Source organism: Heterodontus francisci, chromosome 4 (assembly GCF_036365525.1).
Source record: "Heterodontus francisci isolate sHetFra1 chromosome 4, sHetFra1.hap1, whole genome shotgun sequence".
Lineage (NCBI taxonomy): Eukaryota > Metazoa > Chordata > Chondrichthyes > Heterodontiformes > Heterodontidae > Heterodontus > Heterodontus francisci.
The window spans coordinates 123,742,420-123,758,535 of NC_090374.1; the positions used below are offsets into that span (position 1 = coordinate 123,742,420).

At 41.9% G+C, this 16,116-nt stretch overlaps 1 protein-coding gene across 3 annotated transcripts in view; it reads right to left on the reverse strand.

Annotated features, from left to right (window-relative positions):
* The window catches only part of LOC137369229 (dual specificity protein phosphatase CDC14A-like), a 132,739-nt gene extending 116,623 nt beyond the window's left edge, over positions 1 to 16,116 (reverse strand). For 2 of the 3 annotated variants that reach the window (XM_068030103.1, XM_068030100.1), the window contains exon 1: positions 15,832 to 16,116. In XM_068030103.1, coding sequence (XP_067886204.1) covers positions 15,832 to 15,952 — 121 coding nt within the window. In that variant the 5' untranslated portion in view covers positions 15,953 to 16,116. Of the gene's footprint in view, positions 1 to 7,492; positions 7,551 to 15,831 lie in introns of those variants that run through there. The other variant, XM_068030102.1, reaches the window with a different exon arrangement.

The following is a 16,116-nucleotide window of genomic DNA, read 5'->3' on the forward strand; positions in this document are numbered from 1 at the left end:
GTATATGGATTTCAGTAAGGCGTTTGATAAGGTTCCCCACGGTAGGCTATTGCAGAAAATACGGAAGTATGGGGTTGAAGGTGATTTAGAGCTTTGGATCAGAAATTGGCTAGCTGAAAGACAGAGGGTGGTGGTTGATGGCAAATGTTCATCCTGGAGTTTAGTTACTAGTGGTGTACCGCAAGGATGTGTTTTGGGGCCACTGCTGTTTGTCATTTTTATAAATGACCTGGATGAGGGTGTAGAAGGGTGGGTTAGTAAATTTGCGGATGACACGAAGGTCGGTGGAGTTGTGGATAGTGTCGAAGGGTGTTGTAGGGTACAGAGGGACATAGATAGGCTGCAGAGCTGGGCTGAGAGATGGCAAATGGAGTTTAATGCGGAGAAGTGAGAGGTGATTCACTTTGGAAGGAGTAACAGCAATGCAGAGTACTGGGCTAATGGGAAGATTCTTGGTAGTGTAGATGAACAGAGAGATCTTGGTGTCCAGGTACATAAATCCCTGAAAGTTGCTACCCAGGTTAATAGGGCTGTTAAGAAGGCATATGGTGTGTTAGCTTTTATTAGTAGGGGAATCGGGTTTCGGAGCCACGAGGTCATGATGCAGCTGTACAAAACTCTGGTGAGGCCGCACCTTGAGTATTGCGTGCAGTTCTGGTCACCGCATTATAGGAAGGATGTGGAAGCTTTGGAAAGGGTGCAGAGGAGATTTACTAGGATGTTGCCTGGTATGGAGTGAAGGTCTTACGAGGAAAGGCCGAGGGACTTGGGGTTGTTTTCGTTGGAGAGAAGGAGGAGGAGAGGTGACTTAATAGAGACATACAAGATAATCAGAGGGTTAGATAGGGTGGATAGTGAGAGTCTTTTTCCTCAGATGATGATGGCAAACACGAGGGGACATAGCTTTAAGTTGAGGGGTGATAGATATAGGACAGATGTCAGAGGTAGTTTCTTTACGCAGAGAGTAGTAGGGGCGTGGAACACCCTGCCTGCAACAGTAGTAGACTCGCCAACTTTAAGGGCATTTAAGTGGTCATTGGATAGACATATGGATGAAAATGGAATAGTGTAGGTCAGATGGTCGGTGCAACATCGAGGGCCGAAGGGCCTGTACTGCGCTGTAATGTTCTAATTCTAATTATCCAGTTTAAAATAGAAAAGTGAAAGTACTTCCCGCCTCATAAGGTGGCTCAAGGTTTAGCCAAGAAGCTGGTTCAAGTAATATTTAAATGCTATCTTGCCAATGATAATTATATTTTAATAAATCTGTAAAAACATTTAATCCCTGAGCAGTAAGAGAAGTTAGGATTTTTATTTAACACATCAAAACACCAGAGACTAGTTTACATGGTCACAGGCAGCAATGTTTAAACAGCAAATTCAAAGTGGAAGCTCATTCTCAGCATCAGTATTAGTTTGCCACCATTAGTCTTTATTTAAAGAGTAGTACTTAATGTCACCACCAGTAGAATACTCCAGATTTACAAATGAACTCTTTCACAACCTTTTATACTGCAAAATCAAATCAATTAATAAAATTTAAAAACACAAAACTGTCCCCTCATAACCAGTGAAAACGTGTTGTGATACAAAACACACCAATGTATTAATTTACCCATATCATATTTCTTTTGGGCCTCCTTATCTCGAGAGACAATGGATACGCGCCTGGAGGTGGTCAGTGGTTTGTGAAGCAGCGCCTGGAGTGGCTATAAAGGCCAATTCTGGAGTGACAGGCTCTTCCACAGGTGCTGCAGAGAAATTTGTTTGTTGGGGCTGTTGCACAGTTGGCTCTCCCCTTGCGCCTCTGTCTTTTTTCCTGCCAACTACTAAGTCTCTTCGACTCGCCACAATTTAGCCCTGTCTTTATGGCTGCCCGCCAGCTCTGGCGAATGCTGGCAACTGACTCCCACGACTTGTGATCAATGTCACACGATTTCATGTCGCGTTTGCAGACGTCTTTATAACGGAGACATGGACGGCCGGTGGGTCTGATACCAGTGGCGAGCTCGCTGTACAATGTGTCTTTGGGGATCCTGCCATCTTCCATGCGGCTCACATGGCCAAGCCATCTCAAGCGCCGCTGACTCAGTAGTGTGTATAAGCTGGGGATGTTGGCCGCTTCAAGGACTTCTGTGTTGGAGATATAGTCCTGCCACCTGATGCCAAGTATTCTCCGAAGGCAGCGAAGATGGAATGAATTGAGACGTCGCTCTTGGCTGGCATACGTTGTCCAGGCCTCGCTGCCGTAGAGCAAGGTACTGAGGACACAGGCCTGATACACTCGGACTTTTGTGTTATATCATATACAGAGATATAAAAGATAAGGACCATCCTTCAGATATGACTGGGGCTCATTTTCCATTAGTTTTTCCATAGATTCATAATGGCACAGGAGGAGGCCATTCAGCCCATTAAGTCAATTCCGGTTTGCTGCAGAGCAATCCAATCAGTCCCATTCCCGAGCTCTATACCTGCAGCCCTGTAAGTTTATTTTCCTCAAGTGCCCATCCAATTTCCTTTTGAAATCATTCATCCTTTCCACTTCCACCACCCTCGTAGACAGTGTGTTCCAGGTCATAGAAACATAGAAAATAGGAAGAGTAGGCCATTCGGCCCTGCTCTGCCATTCAAAAAAAGATCAGTTCTGACTGTCTAATTCAGTACCCTGTTCCTGCTTTCTCCCCACATCCCTTGATCCCTTTGGCATTAAGAAATATATCTATCTCCTTCTTGAACATATTTAATGACTTGGCCTCCACTGCCTTCTGTGGTAAAGAATTCCACAGGTTCACCACTCTCAGTGAAGAAATTTCTCCTCATCTCGGTTCTAAATGGCATACCCCGTATCCTGAGACTGTGACCCCTGGTCCTGGTCTCCCCAACCATCGGGAACATCCTCCCTGCATCTAGCCTGTCTAGTCCTGTTAGAATTTTATAGGTTTCTATGAGATCCCCTCTCATTCTTCTAAACTGTAGTGAATAAAGGCCTAGTTGACCCAATCTCTCCTCACACGTCATTACCACTTGCTGCATAAAAAAGTTCTTCCTCACATTTCCCCTGTATCTCTTGCCCAAAACCTTAAATTTGTGTTCCCTAGTCCTTGTACCATCAGCTAATAGAAAGAGCTTTTCTTCGTATACCCTATCCAAACCGGAGAGAATTTTGTACACTTCTATCAAATTTCCCTTCAATCCCCTTTGCTGCAAGGAGAACATCCCCAGCTTCTCCAACCTAACCTTGCAGCTAAAATCCCAGTTTGTAAAATATTAAAGTTACAATCCTCAATGGTTTAAAATTCAGATATACCCCCTCAGTTAGGTGTCAGCCATGGCTCAGTGATAGCAGAAGATTGTGGCTTAAACCCACAATCTGAGACTGGACCATAAAACCTCTGCTGACATTTCAGTGCAGCACTGAGGGAGTGCTGCACTGGCAGAGGTGCTGACGTTTGTATGAGATGCTAAACTGAAACCCCGCCTGCCTCTCACATGGATGCACAAGATCCCATGCAACTATTTTGAGGAAGAGGAAGGTAGTTCTGGTGTCCTGGCCAAAATTTATCTCTCAATCAACATCATGGAAAAAAAAACTGGTTATCTGGTCAGTATCACATTGCTGTTTGTGGAACCTTGCTAAGTGAAAATTAGCTGCCGCATTTCTTACATTGCAACACTGTCTATATTTTCAAAGTACTTGGCTTTGGGATGTCCTGAGGTCATGAAAGGTACTATATAAATGCAAGTCATTTATTCTTTTTTTCCTTTCTATTTCAATGACCCCAGATCCTCATGAACAATTGTGTGACCATCAGGTGCAGAGCCTCAGGAATACTACTTAAGCCATCTGTTTAATTAGTAACCTCTTCAAATGAAAAGACAGAAGTGGTGGAATTTCAGATGCTCAAAGGCCTGAGTTTACAATACTTTTTAGTAAGAGGCCCAGCAGCTGACCATATTTTCTCACATGTACTGTTAACTTTAAAACAAATAGGTGACTAAATCTGCTTACATAGAGGCCTTGGCGCCAAACTTTCATTACACGATTGTGACATTTCATTTTGACACACATATTGCTTGTATAGCTGAAAGTTCTCATTGTTCCGAAATGTAATTAGTGGGTAGGGCAATATGAGAAAATATTTGCAGTGTAAAAGTACTCCCTGTATCTAGGTTTTGTGAAGCTGAAGAAAATCTATGTTGTAGGGAATATTTGTAATACTAACCTGCTTTCTCCTCTCCCACCCGCCCCCCCCCCCATCATTTCCCAAAAAACAGATGGAAATTCACCATTTTAGACCCCCTCGTCTGCAGAGAGCTGTTCTACCGATATCAATTTCAAGCAACATCAATATGCAGCTCCACTGGAAATCCTACGCATCATATCTGGGCTGGTCTGGATCCTGATTAGAAATAAAATTCTGTATGGGCTCAATGAACAGCTGTATTTAACTGGCACTTAATTCTACTATCTCAGCAGCATCCTTAGTGGCATGCAAGGGTAGCACTGATGGCAATCTTTGTTGTGTGTTGTTGTTGTATTTTGTAGCATGGCTGGGGCGTTCTGGAGAAAGTTGACCTTATCCTGAGTCTGAGACGAAGAACTCTATTATTTACATAATACCATATACACACTAATCAAGCCACCTAAGCTAGCATCCTTCATGTTGCTACCTCTTCTTCTCTCAAGCCTAACCTCATGTGACTGTTACATCATCACTCTTACAGTAGGAGGGGTTACTCTTGCCATCTTCAGCATTAACTCTTTACATCCTTATACTACAATCTACAGGGTGAACAGTGCAGTTGCTTGCTGACAGGTCTTGTCTCTGATGTCAGTGGAGCAAATCATTCTAAAGAAAGGAGTAGGTTAAAATCATGAATAAATAACCAGATATGAGTTCTTTTTTCATGATAGGCTTCCTTGTTGTGCATTACTGCTTACCTTTACCAAATTTAGTGTATAATTTTGCTAAAATTCCAGTTTGTGCCATCATTAACAGCAACATTTCACTGCTGCGTGCCAATCGAGGCAGCAGCACCAGCACCAATGTATCTTAGAGTCTCTGCTGCTTTTACAGTGCGATTGATCTGTAATCTACCAAACCAACACAAAAAAAAAAGAGGAATTTCAAGTACAAGTTATGTCCAATGCAAATAGAGTTTCCAGGATCTTTTGCGATGGTTTGAAAACAAACATCACTTGAACAGCCAGCCCTGCTCACAAAACTGGCTGTGCCCTCAGATCAAATTAATCACTGCAAGTTTCTGGCTCTTCAAGGAGACTCTTAAAATTAAGCCAGTACTTTAGGGTTCAAAGACATCAATAGGCACGTTTTAAAAGCTTTTGAATCTAATTTAATATACTAAGAAACTGACCACTGTAACTTGTAAATGGTTCTATGTAGTTTTTCCAAAGTCATTGTCTGTTATTTAAAATCAGGTTACTCGCAATTCTTTTTAAATTATATTCTAAGAAGCAACTGATTCATACAGATTTTATGTTTCCCGATATGCAAATGAGCTTGTGCAGAAACTTGAGTAAAAAAACTTTGCAAAACTCGCTCAATTTGTGCCCGTATCACCGATTGCAACCAAAGCGGAAATTCTTGACCAGTTATGAAGCAGCTGAAGATGGTTGGGCCTCGGACACTACCCTGAGGAACTCCTGCAGTGATGTCCTGGAGCTGAGATGATTGACCTCCAACAACCACAAGCATCTTCCTTTGTGCTAGGTACGACTCCAACCAGTGGAGAGTTCCCCCCCCCGATTCCCATTGACTTCAGTTTTGCTAGGGCTCCTTGATGCCATACTCGGTCAAATGCTGCCTGGATGTCAAGGGTAGTCACTCTCACCTCACCTCAACCACCCCAGCCACAAGATCACAAGTTCAACTTGCAACCATATAGTCAACAAGGACAATAACCTCCACTCCACAATGCAAGTCTTTCACTTAAAATTACACTCATGCAGAAGATGACCTCCATATTTTAAAACAGCAAAATAAAATAGTTTATATAATAGTTTAATCATAACACCTAGGTATCATAAAACACGAGATTCTTCAATTTATGTTCATTTGTTTTGCACTTCAATTATGACTCAAACCAGAAAAAATGTTTTTTTTGTCCACTCTTCTCTGCTTTCGCACTTTCACACTATATTCTCCAAATAAAATGACTGGGCAGCACCTGCCTATTGATTTGCTATATTTGCAATCGATCTTTGGAATACTCCAAATTTCTTCATGCAATCCATTTTCTAATAGCCAGTAAAGAGGCTACTGTAATGCTCAGAAGTGAAATAGTCATGTTTTTTTTTAGCAGATATGTTGGTGGTCTGCTTCCACAATTATGGAGAAGTTGATGTGATAAAATAGGGAAATTTCTATACTTTATATTCCACAAATTGAGAGACAGGATAACCACATTCCACCGCCACACCACCTCCTGTGAGCAGATTGGTCACCCATCCCTCATCCATTAAAACCAGAAGTGGGCAGGTTCGAGGTAGATTGGGTTCCTGTTTCAGATATTTTTGAATTTTAACCTCTGCACCAATCCCAACCCACCCATTTTTGTTAAGGCTCAGCCCATTGTTTCTCTGGTGGTGACACGTCACTGCCCAGTTTCAATTCAATGAGCACATCTGTCCAAATGGGTTTTCTTTACTTGTGTATATTTCTGTTTATAAATTAAAAACTGTTACAAATACTGACTGATAACTGCAGAAAAATTGCATTTAATCTCAGTAATTACTGAACCATTAAAAATGTATTTTGAGGAAGACAATTAATATTCAGACATTAACCCCCTCACTCAAAATGTGGAATCTTCAAAAGAAATGTAGATAGCATGAAGGAATTCCACATAATAAATCACAATTAAATTTTAATTTTCTCTGAAAATCTGAAGTCCATGGGATGACTGGAAATTTTTGTCTTCCAAATAAAATATTGCATTAAGATCTGCTAAATGTCACTTGCTTAATAACTGTGCAAGAAATATGTTCCAAAAAAGGCATATGTTAACCCCTTGACGCCTGATTTTAATTTTCCTTCTAAAGGTTGCACTTTCAGTACCTGCTAGGGGAGAATTTTAACCCCCCAAGGTGTGGTGGGAAGGTAAGAGAAAAATTAAATCTCAAACCCAACCTGTCGCCTTCCATTTTTAATATGGTAGGTAACCACCAACCTGCTCACAGGTGGTGAGTCAGTCACTTAATTCTTTTAACAGAAGTTGCATGCCTCAATTTTAACTGCATTTTTATTTTTATTTCATGGAGCATTAGGAATCTCAGCAGGTAAAATGAGGCCAGAAGCACTTGATCCACGAGGTACATGCCTTTATGGCACTGCTTGTGGGCCAGGAGGAGCAGGCGTGTTACCTGCCGCAATCAGATTCCTGTGATCAGTCATCCCCCACGTTGATGTCCGATTTACCCCCACCGTGTCCAACCACCCCCCCCCACCCCCCCCAATATCAAACTTACCTGACATTTGCTCCAAAACTGCTTTCCTGTCCAACAGGCAGCCAAGTTGGCTATTGAGAGGGAAAGCGGTTAAAGAAAATTGAAAACACGTCCCGTGGTTAATTTCTGCAGGATGTCTGGAAAACCCGTACTTCTGGGATTCACATCGGAAAATCTTCCCTCCCACTCTCTTCCTGGCCCAGAGTAAATATTGGGGCCTATGTGTTAATTATCCTGTGAATAAATATGACAATTAGTCTTAGATGTCAGCCGTGGCTCAGTTGTTAACACTCTTGTGCCTGAGTCAAGATGTTGTGGGTTCAAGTCCCACTTCAGGACTTGAGCACATAAATCAAGGCTGACATTGCAGTGCAGTACTAAGGGCACTTTCGGAGGTGCCATCTTTTGGATGAGGTGTTAAACCGAGGTTCCATTTGCCCTCACAGGTGGGCATAAAAGATCTCATGGCACTATTTCGAAGAAGAGCAGGGGAGCTATTGCCCTGGCCAATATTTATCCCTCAATCAACATCACAAAAACAGATTATCTGGTCATTATTACTTTTCTGTATGTGGGAGTTTGCTGTATGCATTATACATTACTACATTATAGTGACTACACTACAAAAGTACTTCATTGGCTGTAAAGTGCTTTGGGATGTCCTGTGGTCATTAGGGGTGCTATACAAATGCAAGTCTCTCTGTTCTTTTTAGCCTGTAAATGTTGGTCCGATGGCATGGTATTTTCAAAGAATAAACACAACATACTGAGTTCTGAAGAAGGGTCACTGACCCGAAACGTTAACTCTGTTTCTCTTTCCACAGATGCTGCCAGACCTGCTGAGTGGTTCCAGCATTTCTTGTTTTTATAACACAAGATACTGGATGTCCTACACGATCTCCATTGATCGATATTAATTCTTATAACACTAGCTAAGATAGATACCATATAGGCTTTGGATCATAGAAGACTCAGTCTGCTTATGAAAATTGCCTTTTTGCCACGAACAACCCAGGACAAAACAGTTGGAAAAAAAGTTAATAGCTAGTTCCAGTGAAGCTGGTAGCTAATTTAGTTTCTGAGGCACATACTAGCACCATACTTTTTTAGTGGCTTAACCTATTCTTGAAAAAGCTGCACTTGCACCTATGTTGAGTTATGCATCAGCAGGATGTGTTTTAACATGTAGCAATGTAACTCCCATGACATTGCGCACAATGGGCAGAATTTTCCCAGATTTAATCCCTCCCAAAACGTCTGGACCATTTACGGTCGGGAACAGTTTAACTATTTGGCAAACTTTGCTGAGGCTCCTTCACTGAGCCACAGCATTAACATTCGGACTCCAAGTTGCCCGACCAATCAGGGAAGGCGAGCGGGAAGACGTGCCTAATCATGCAATGAAGGATCTCTATTTAAAGGGACCCTGGCAGGGCTCACAATGGCAGCGAGTGCAGCACTAGATGTACTGGTGGGAAGGAGGAAACTGCTGCAAGATAGAAGCACGACTCTCAAGACTTGTCCCTGGAGGTCACGTTGAATGCAGTCAGGGCCAGAAGAGAAGTCCTCCTCCCTGAAGACGGGGTTGAGGAGGCCAGCCAGCCTACTCAAGAGGGCATGGCTGCAAGCAGCAGAGGCTGTCAGTAGCAAGAATGCAATTCCTGGACCCAGTGCCTCAAAAGGTTTAATGACCTCATGAGGTCAGGTCTCACCTGACAACCATTATTCTCTCACATTCCCAGTGTTCTTTTATGCACTCCGCTGGCCAACACACCTTGCAGTCAACATTCCTTTCTCTCCAGCCTCCTCCTCAAAATCTCCATCTCAGTAGACACCACTCACACTCATCCTATTGCCCTTTCACTCCCATTCCAGTCACTCTCCTCAAATGTTCTCCGTCCATCCTCAGCACTCATTTCACTTTTCACACTCAGAACACTTTGCCTTCTCTCATTGCAGAAGAAAGCCCACAACTCCAGGGAGAGGCAGAGAACCAGGGATGGATCTGCAGCCAAGGCCACCCTGACTGGAAAAAAAATGCCCTGGAGAGATGGGCAGCTTAGCACAAGTACTGGCTGTTGGTGATGGAGAGATGGGGGTGGCCCAGAGACCTGGTGACAGCATTAGATGAAGCACTACCACTTGGCACTTAACTCATGTTGAATAGATGTCATGATCTGCACTGTGCTAACTTGGAACCCAATCTCACTTATGTTCAGCACTAACTCATATCTTTCATTTCCCACAGGTCCATCACAGATGCTAAATGGAGATGAGGAAGGAGCACAAGGAGTCCTCGAAGGAGCACCAGTATATGACTCCTGCACACCCTCCACCAGCACAGATACACATCTTGGTGGATCCTGCTTCACAGATAGGGTGGCACACAATGAGAAGCACATCATGTGAGCAGCAGCAGGTGTTGGAGATGGGGACAGCAGCAGAGAGTCCCCGTTGGAGGACACAGGACACTGCAAGATCTGCTCACCTGGACGTAGATGCTGAGCCTCGGGGGTCATCAACGAAAGGGAATTTGTGCAACAGGAAATGTGCGCGCTTCTGTCAGCATTTCCAGAGGCAGCGCACACCCTTGTAGAGACAATGGAGGGGTCTCTCTCGCATGAGCGCATAATGTTTCAGGCATTTGTGATGCCCACCTCCATGGAAAGAGTGGCCATCTCCATGAAGAATTGGATATGGCAGGCCACCAAGAGCCTGCAGGCCCAGACCAAAGGCCTACACACTATCTGCCACTTTAGAGGATCAAAGTATTGCCTTGGTAGCTCTATACCTCAATGACATGCAGAAACGTTCTCTCCCACTCAAATAAATATTCAAATGAAGCCACACATCCTGTTAGTACAGCATTATTTTTTAGTCCAAAATTGGCTGTTGGAAAATTGGGAGTCCTGCAAATTAGTTGCACAAGATTGTACACTAGTACCCACGATCCTACAAAATGAGGGATAATGTTTCAGATGCAACCCTTCATTATAAACTAGTTAGTTCTGAGGAAGGGCAACAAGCAAACATTAATTTTTAGCCTTCAGATGCTGACTGACCTACTGCGCATTTTGACCATTTTCTAATCTATTTTGGAATGCCAACATTTGTTGACTTTATTTTTGTCTCAGGTAGAAAATATGCCATTATGGCTATTCTACACCCTGACAAGGGTGAAAGGAATCAATGCTAGGTCTCAGAAAATTCTTAGATTTCCATCTCATTTCTGCCAGCAGCAAACAGTGCAGCATTATGATCTTCTAACAAAAGGTTTCTAAATGCTCTCTTCACAGTAATCAATGCCTGCTCTCTGTAGATGAAAAACATCCACTTTGTAATCTGTGCAGCTCGTGGATGAAATGAACAAATGAATAAGCACTGGGGAGTTACATAAAAAAGGAGTGTTCTGTGTATTACAGTAACTATATACATTCACATGTATTATTGAGTAAAATTTTGCATGCCATTCTATCAAACTATAAAGAATTGTACTGCACTACTCTGTTTAGGTCATCATTTGCAAGGTGATATGTTAAACAAAGCATGGATGTAAGGACCCATACACTTCAAGCCTGAATTTTCTAAAACACTTGATACAACTAGTTAGCAATTATGTTGGTTATTTGCAGGGGGTGGGCAGGGGAAAATCGATTGAGTTTTTAAAAAAATATTCTCATTTGAAATAAGAGTACATCAAATTATTTATATATGCAGCCTTATTGACTGAGCCTAAACCAGACCATTTACATCCTTGATGTCCTATTTTACCATGAAATGAGATTGTGACTCCATATCTGCTCCATCACCATCCACCAACTTTCACCTCTAACATAGCACGTCTCTGCCCCTACTTTACTCATCTGCTGCTGAAATAGTTATCCTTTGTTACCCCTAGACTCAACTAGTTAAATGCACTCCTGGCTGGCCTCCCACTTTCCGAAAATTGAGCTCATCCAAAACTCTGTGCCCCATATCCTAATTTGCACCGAGTTCCATTCACCTATCACCACTGTGCTTCTTACATTGTCTATGATAACGCCTCAATTTAAAAATTCTCATCCTTGTTTTCAAATCCCTTCCTGGCCTCCCACTTCCCTACCTCTAACTTTCTCCAGCTCCACAACCCTTTGATTCAATCCTCCAATTATGCCCTCTTGCACATCCCTAATGTTAATCGTGCCACCATTGACAGCTATGCTTCCAGCTTCCTTATCCCCCAAGCCCTGGAATTTCCTCCCTAAACTTCTCTGTCTCTCCCTACTTTAAGACATTCCTTAAAGTGCCTTTAAGGTGTCGGCTGTGGCTCAATTGCCAGCACTTTTGCCTCTGAGTCACAAAGTTGTGGGCTCAAGTCCCACTCCAGGACTTGAGCTCAACAATCTAGGCTGACACTCCAGTACAGTCTGCACTGTCAGGGGTGCCATCTTTCAGGCGAGAGATGGTCTGGTCATTACCACATTGCTGTTGATGGGCATTTGCTGTGTTCAAATTGGCTGCTGCTGCATTTCCTACATTACAACAGTGTAATATGAGAATTGTAAAGTGCTGTGGGGCATCTGGTGGTCATGAAAGGTGCTGCATAAATGCAAGTCTTTCTTTAAAACCTACTTTATCAGTCCTAATATCTCCTGACGTGGCTCAGTGTCAAATTTTGTTTGATAACACTCCTGTTAAAAATACTACATAAATGCAAGTTGTTGTTGTTCTAATGCAGACAGCCCTTTTAGCATTCCCCACTTTCATTCATCATATTTACTTTCTAATAAACCAGGAATTCTCAGCGATCTAATGTTAAACCATATACGCTGACTTTGTACTAGTATGAAAAAACACTGTTAGAACAGGAGTTTAGGGGTTTCAGTCCAGTATCAAAGAATGACACCTTCATGAGAATTAAGTCTCACCTGTTTTGAAGAATTATATTCTTCTGTGGTTTGAAAATTTTAGGGCATCTAATATCTTGTGTGCATTTGTCCTATAAACAAATGCAATGAGCCTGCCGTCTACACTCCAAAATTAACGGAATGGATTGTGGGACAAGTAGGAATAGTTTAAAAGGGAACAATCCACCAGGTCAATTTTAACTGAGGGTATATTCAGGGCAGAGTGAAGAGTTCTTCGTGAGGTTTCCAGGCCTTATTTAAATAAGCTAAGACAGCCAAAGAGTTAATGCTTCAGGATGCATGCACCACAGCCACAACAACACCCCATATTCACGTTTGCATCAGACTTAAAGCAGCAATACAGGAATTTAAAAAGTTAACTGAGTCAATTCATTGCCATCAGTTTTGGCTGTGCCTTACATACAAAATTGGCTGCCGACAAAGTGTTTGGGGGCTGTGGTCATGACGCCAACTGGCCCCCCATATTCTGCCATTGTTGTTCTGCATTGGCTGGGCATGCTGAGCACTGAGTCCACTAAGATGCCTAGATCTTTTTAAAATTCATTCACAGCTATTTCAGCACCATTCATGGAGTATGTTAAGTCATCAACTTCCCTTCCTACGTAAAGCATTTTACATTTATCCACATTAAATTTCATCTGCCATTGTTTGGCCCACGACCATATTTTGTTTAGCTCATTCTGCAATTTCTAGGCTGCCTCCTTTGATTCAAATGCTCTTCCTACACAAGAATAGCAATAAGCCAGTCAGCCCCTCAAGCTTGTTCCACCATTTAATTACATCATGGCTGATTTGTACCTCAATGTCATTTACCCACCTTTGAGGCTCTTAAGTAATAAAAAAAATGTCAATCTCGATCTTAAAAAATTCAATTGACCCAGCATTCACAGCTTTTTGAAGGGGAGAATTCCAGATTTCTCCAGCCTGTGTGTGAAAAAATGTTCCCCGATTTCACTCCAGAATTGCCTAGACCTAATTTTGAGATTGTGCCACCTTGTTCTGCATTTCCCCACCCAGACAAAAAACTCAATAGTCTTGATAGTGAAGTTATTTCAGCATTTTACACACCTGAATTAGTTCATGCCTCAACCTTCTAAACTCATGAGACTAGAAGCCAAGTTTATGCAACCTGTCCTGCCCCTGTAATTTAAGACTTTAATCCCTGGAATCATTCTGTTGAATCTGCACTATACTTCACCACCACCAGCCCCCCAACCCCACCGAAAGGCCAAAAAAGTCTTCCAGGAGCATTGCCCATAATTGACAATACTCAGAACGGGATCTGAACAAAGCTCTGTTAAACTGAAGCCTCACTTCCTCACTTTTATATTCCAACCCCCTTGAGATCAAGGCCAACATTCCATTAGCTTTTTTGATTACCTTTTGTATCTGTGCACTAACTTCAGTGGTTTGTGCATATGGACACCGAAATCCATTTGCTCCTCCACAGATCCTAGTCTCACAAATATTCCTTCTACATCATATGAAAATTTAGCTAATGTGTTTGAGCTTCAGAATCCAAGTTATTGATGTAATTTAGAAATAGCGGTTCCAACAGTGAGGGCACCCCATTCAGTCTTTCCTGCATATTTGCTACAGATTTATGGTGGCAAAATCAGAAATTGGAGCAGTATATATAGTATATTATAATCATATAGTACCCTTAATCTGACAGTTTTATTCAAATTGATAACCTTGTTTTAACAAATGATATTACATGAAGTATTAATGGATTTCTTTCTTCTGCCCCATTTATTGTAGTAAACAGGACCCATATTAACATTCTATAAATCCTGTTTGCCACTGTAAATTATACTGTTTCTAAAGAACTGACACTTCTGAAACCCATGTTTCAGATGCAGCTTGAATTTTCCATCTCTAATAACATTTGGTGAAATAAATTTGCATGTGCAATTATGGAGCAAATTTATGTAGTCCCTTGTCAAACACATATTTTCAAAACTTAATTTTCCTTCCAAGTTCTTTACAGATACATACAAGCACTGTACCAGTGAGTGCACATACATATATCAGGCTATTGATACAAGGGATGGAAGGGTTTTAACTAGTCAAGCTGGCTGTTGGTTTTCATTGTCTTGATGGCAAAAAATCTCAGTGTTATAAATAGGTAATAGGGCAAAAAGCCACAACATGCAAAACTGTTTTTAAAAATCTCAGCTATAAATCACTGTCCAATGTAACAGATAATTTAACAAATTATTAATCACTTACATTAAGTACGGCTATTTCTATAAATGCACTAGACTTAAAAAAACAATGAAACCACAATGTAAATATATGCATTAGATGTTTACCAACCTAGGGATTCTGATGGTTAACAAAACATTCAATTTATCAACGTCATCTGAACACTGATTGGATTACTATTTTGCAGTTCTGATATTATGCAACAACACAGTGTTTGTTACCAGGTAAAACAACAATTTACTTATACTTTCAATTTAGTATACTGTATTCACTACTCATGATGCAGTCTCCTCTACTTTGGGGATACCAAACACAGACTGGGTGATGTCCGTTCAGTCTACAAGCATGACCCAAAGCTTCCAGTGTTAGGAGAGATTATTTACTAGCTCACTCAACAGGCACCATTGTATTGATCAAATAATCCTCAACAGCATGGGAAATAACCTTTGTTCCCAAACTTCAAAACCATTATGTAACAGTTTGTTCTTCTTACACATTTAAAATCAAAATAAATGTGTCATTGAATAGTACTGTAGAAAACTTTAGGGCAATGTTTACATCCACACGACAAGCAGTTGTATTCAGACACATCATGACGCGTGTAGCTTCTTAAAATGCACAGTGATGAGAATGGTGCACAGCTCTTCTTAGATCTTCCCTTCACCAAAAGGCTAATAACTGATAATCCCTTTTTAACCCCAATTTTACAACACATGGTGTCTAATGAGCCGAGCGTTTACAGGACTAACGCTTTCGGAGTTAGACTCATTAGTTAATTTCTTTTTGAAAAAAAAATCGCTTCCTTAGTAACATAAATAAAACAAAAACAAATGACTACTGTGACCGACGCACAATTTTCAACTGCCTCCTACTCCATCTCACTGGTTTCATGCTGGGTTCTGGTAAGATGCCATGGGTGGCAGTTGTGAACCATTGTCCAGGGAAATCTAATAGGAGCTATATTTTTTTTTAAAATGACCTCTTATTTTTGCTTTGCAAATAGTCTTCCCATTTCCAATGTGTGACCGTTTCTTGATATTTAAATAATTGTGTGTGTGTGGGGGGAGAGAAGCAACAATAAATAAAATAAAAATGGTTGAAGCACTTGCCTTTTCCAAAGAACAGTTTACATTGCCTCACATCTGCAGCAACCTGACTTTAGGAGCCCAGTATTTGAGACACACCAATAACAATAACTGACAAGGATTTGCTCCACTTTGTGGCCGTGTCATTTGTTTTCCTCACCTTGCACCCTGATGTAAACATCGGTAGCCGCCGCCGCTGCCGGCTGCTCCTCCTCCGGCTTCTTCCTCACCGAGCGCCGCTTCGACACACACCCTCTGCGCTTCTCGTTCTTCCTTTTCATGACGGCCAGAGCCCGGCACACAGCCACTTCACATCAGCCTGGGCACGGCGCTGAGTCTTGTGAATGGCGGATCCCCATCCACAGCCAGTCCGAGAGGCAGCCTCGCCGTGTTTTCTGCAGCAAGCCCCGGGCTCAGCCCCCAGTCTGATGCGCTTTCTGAGTGA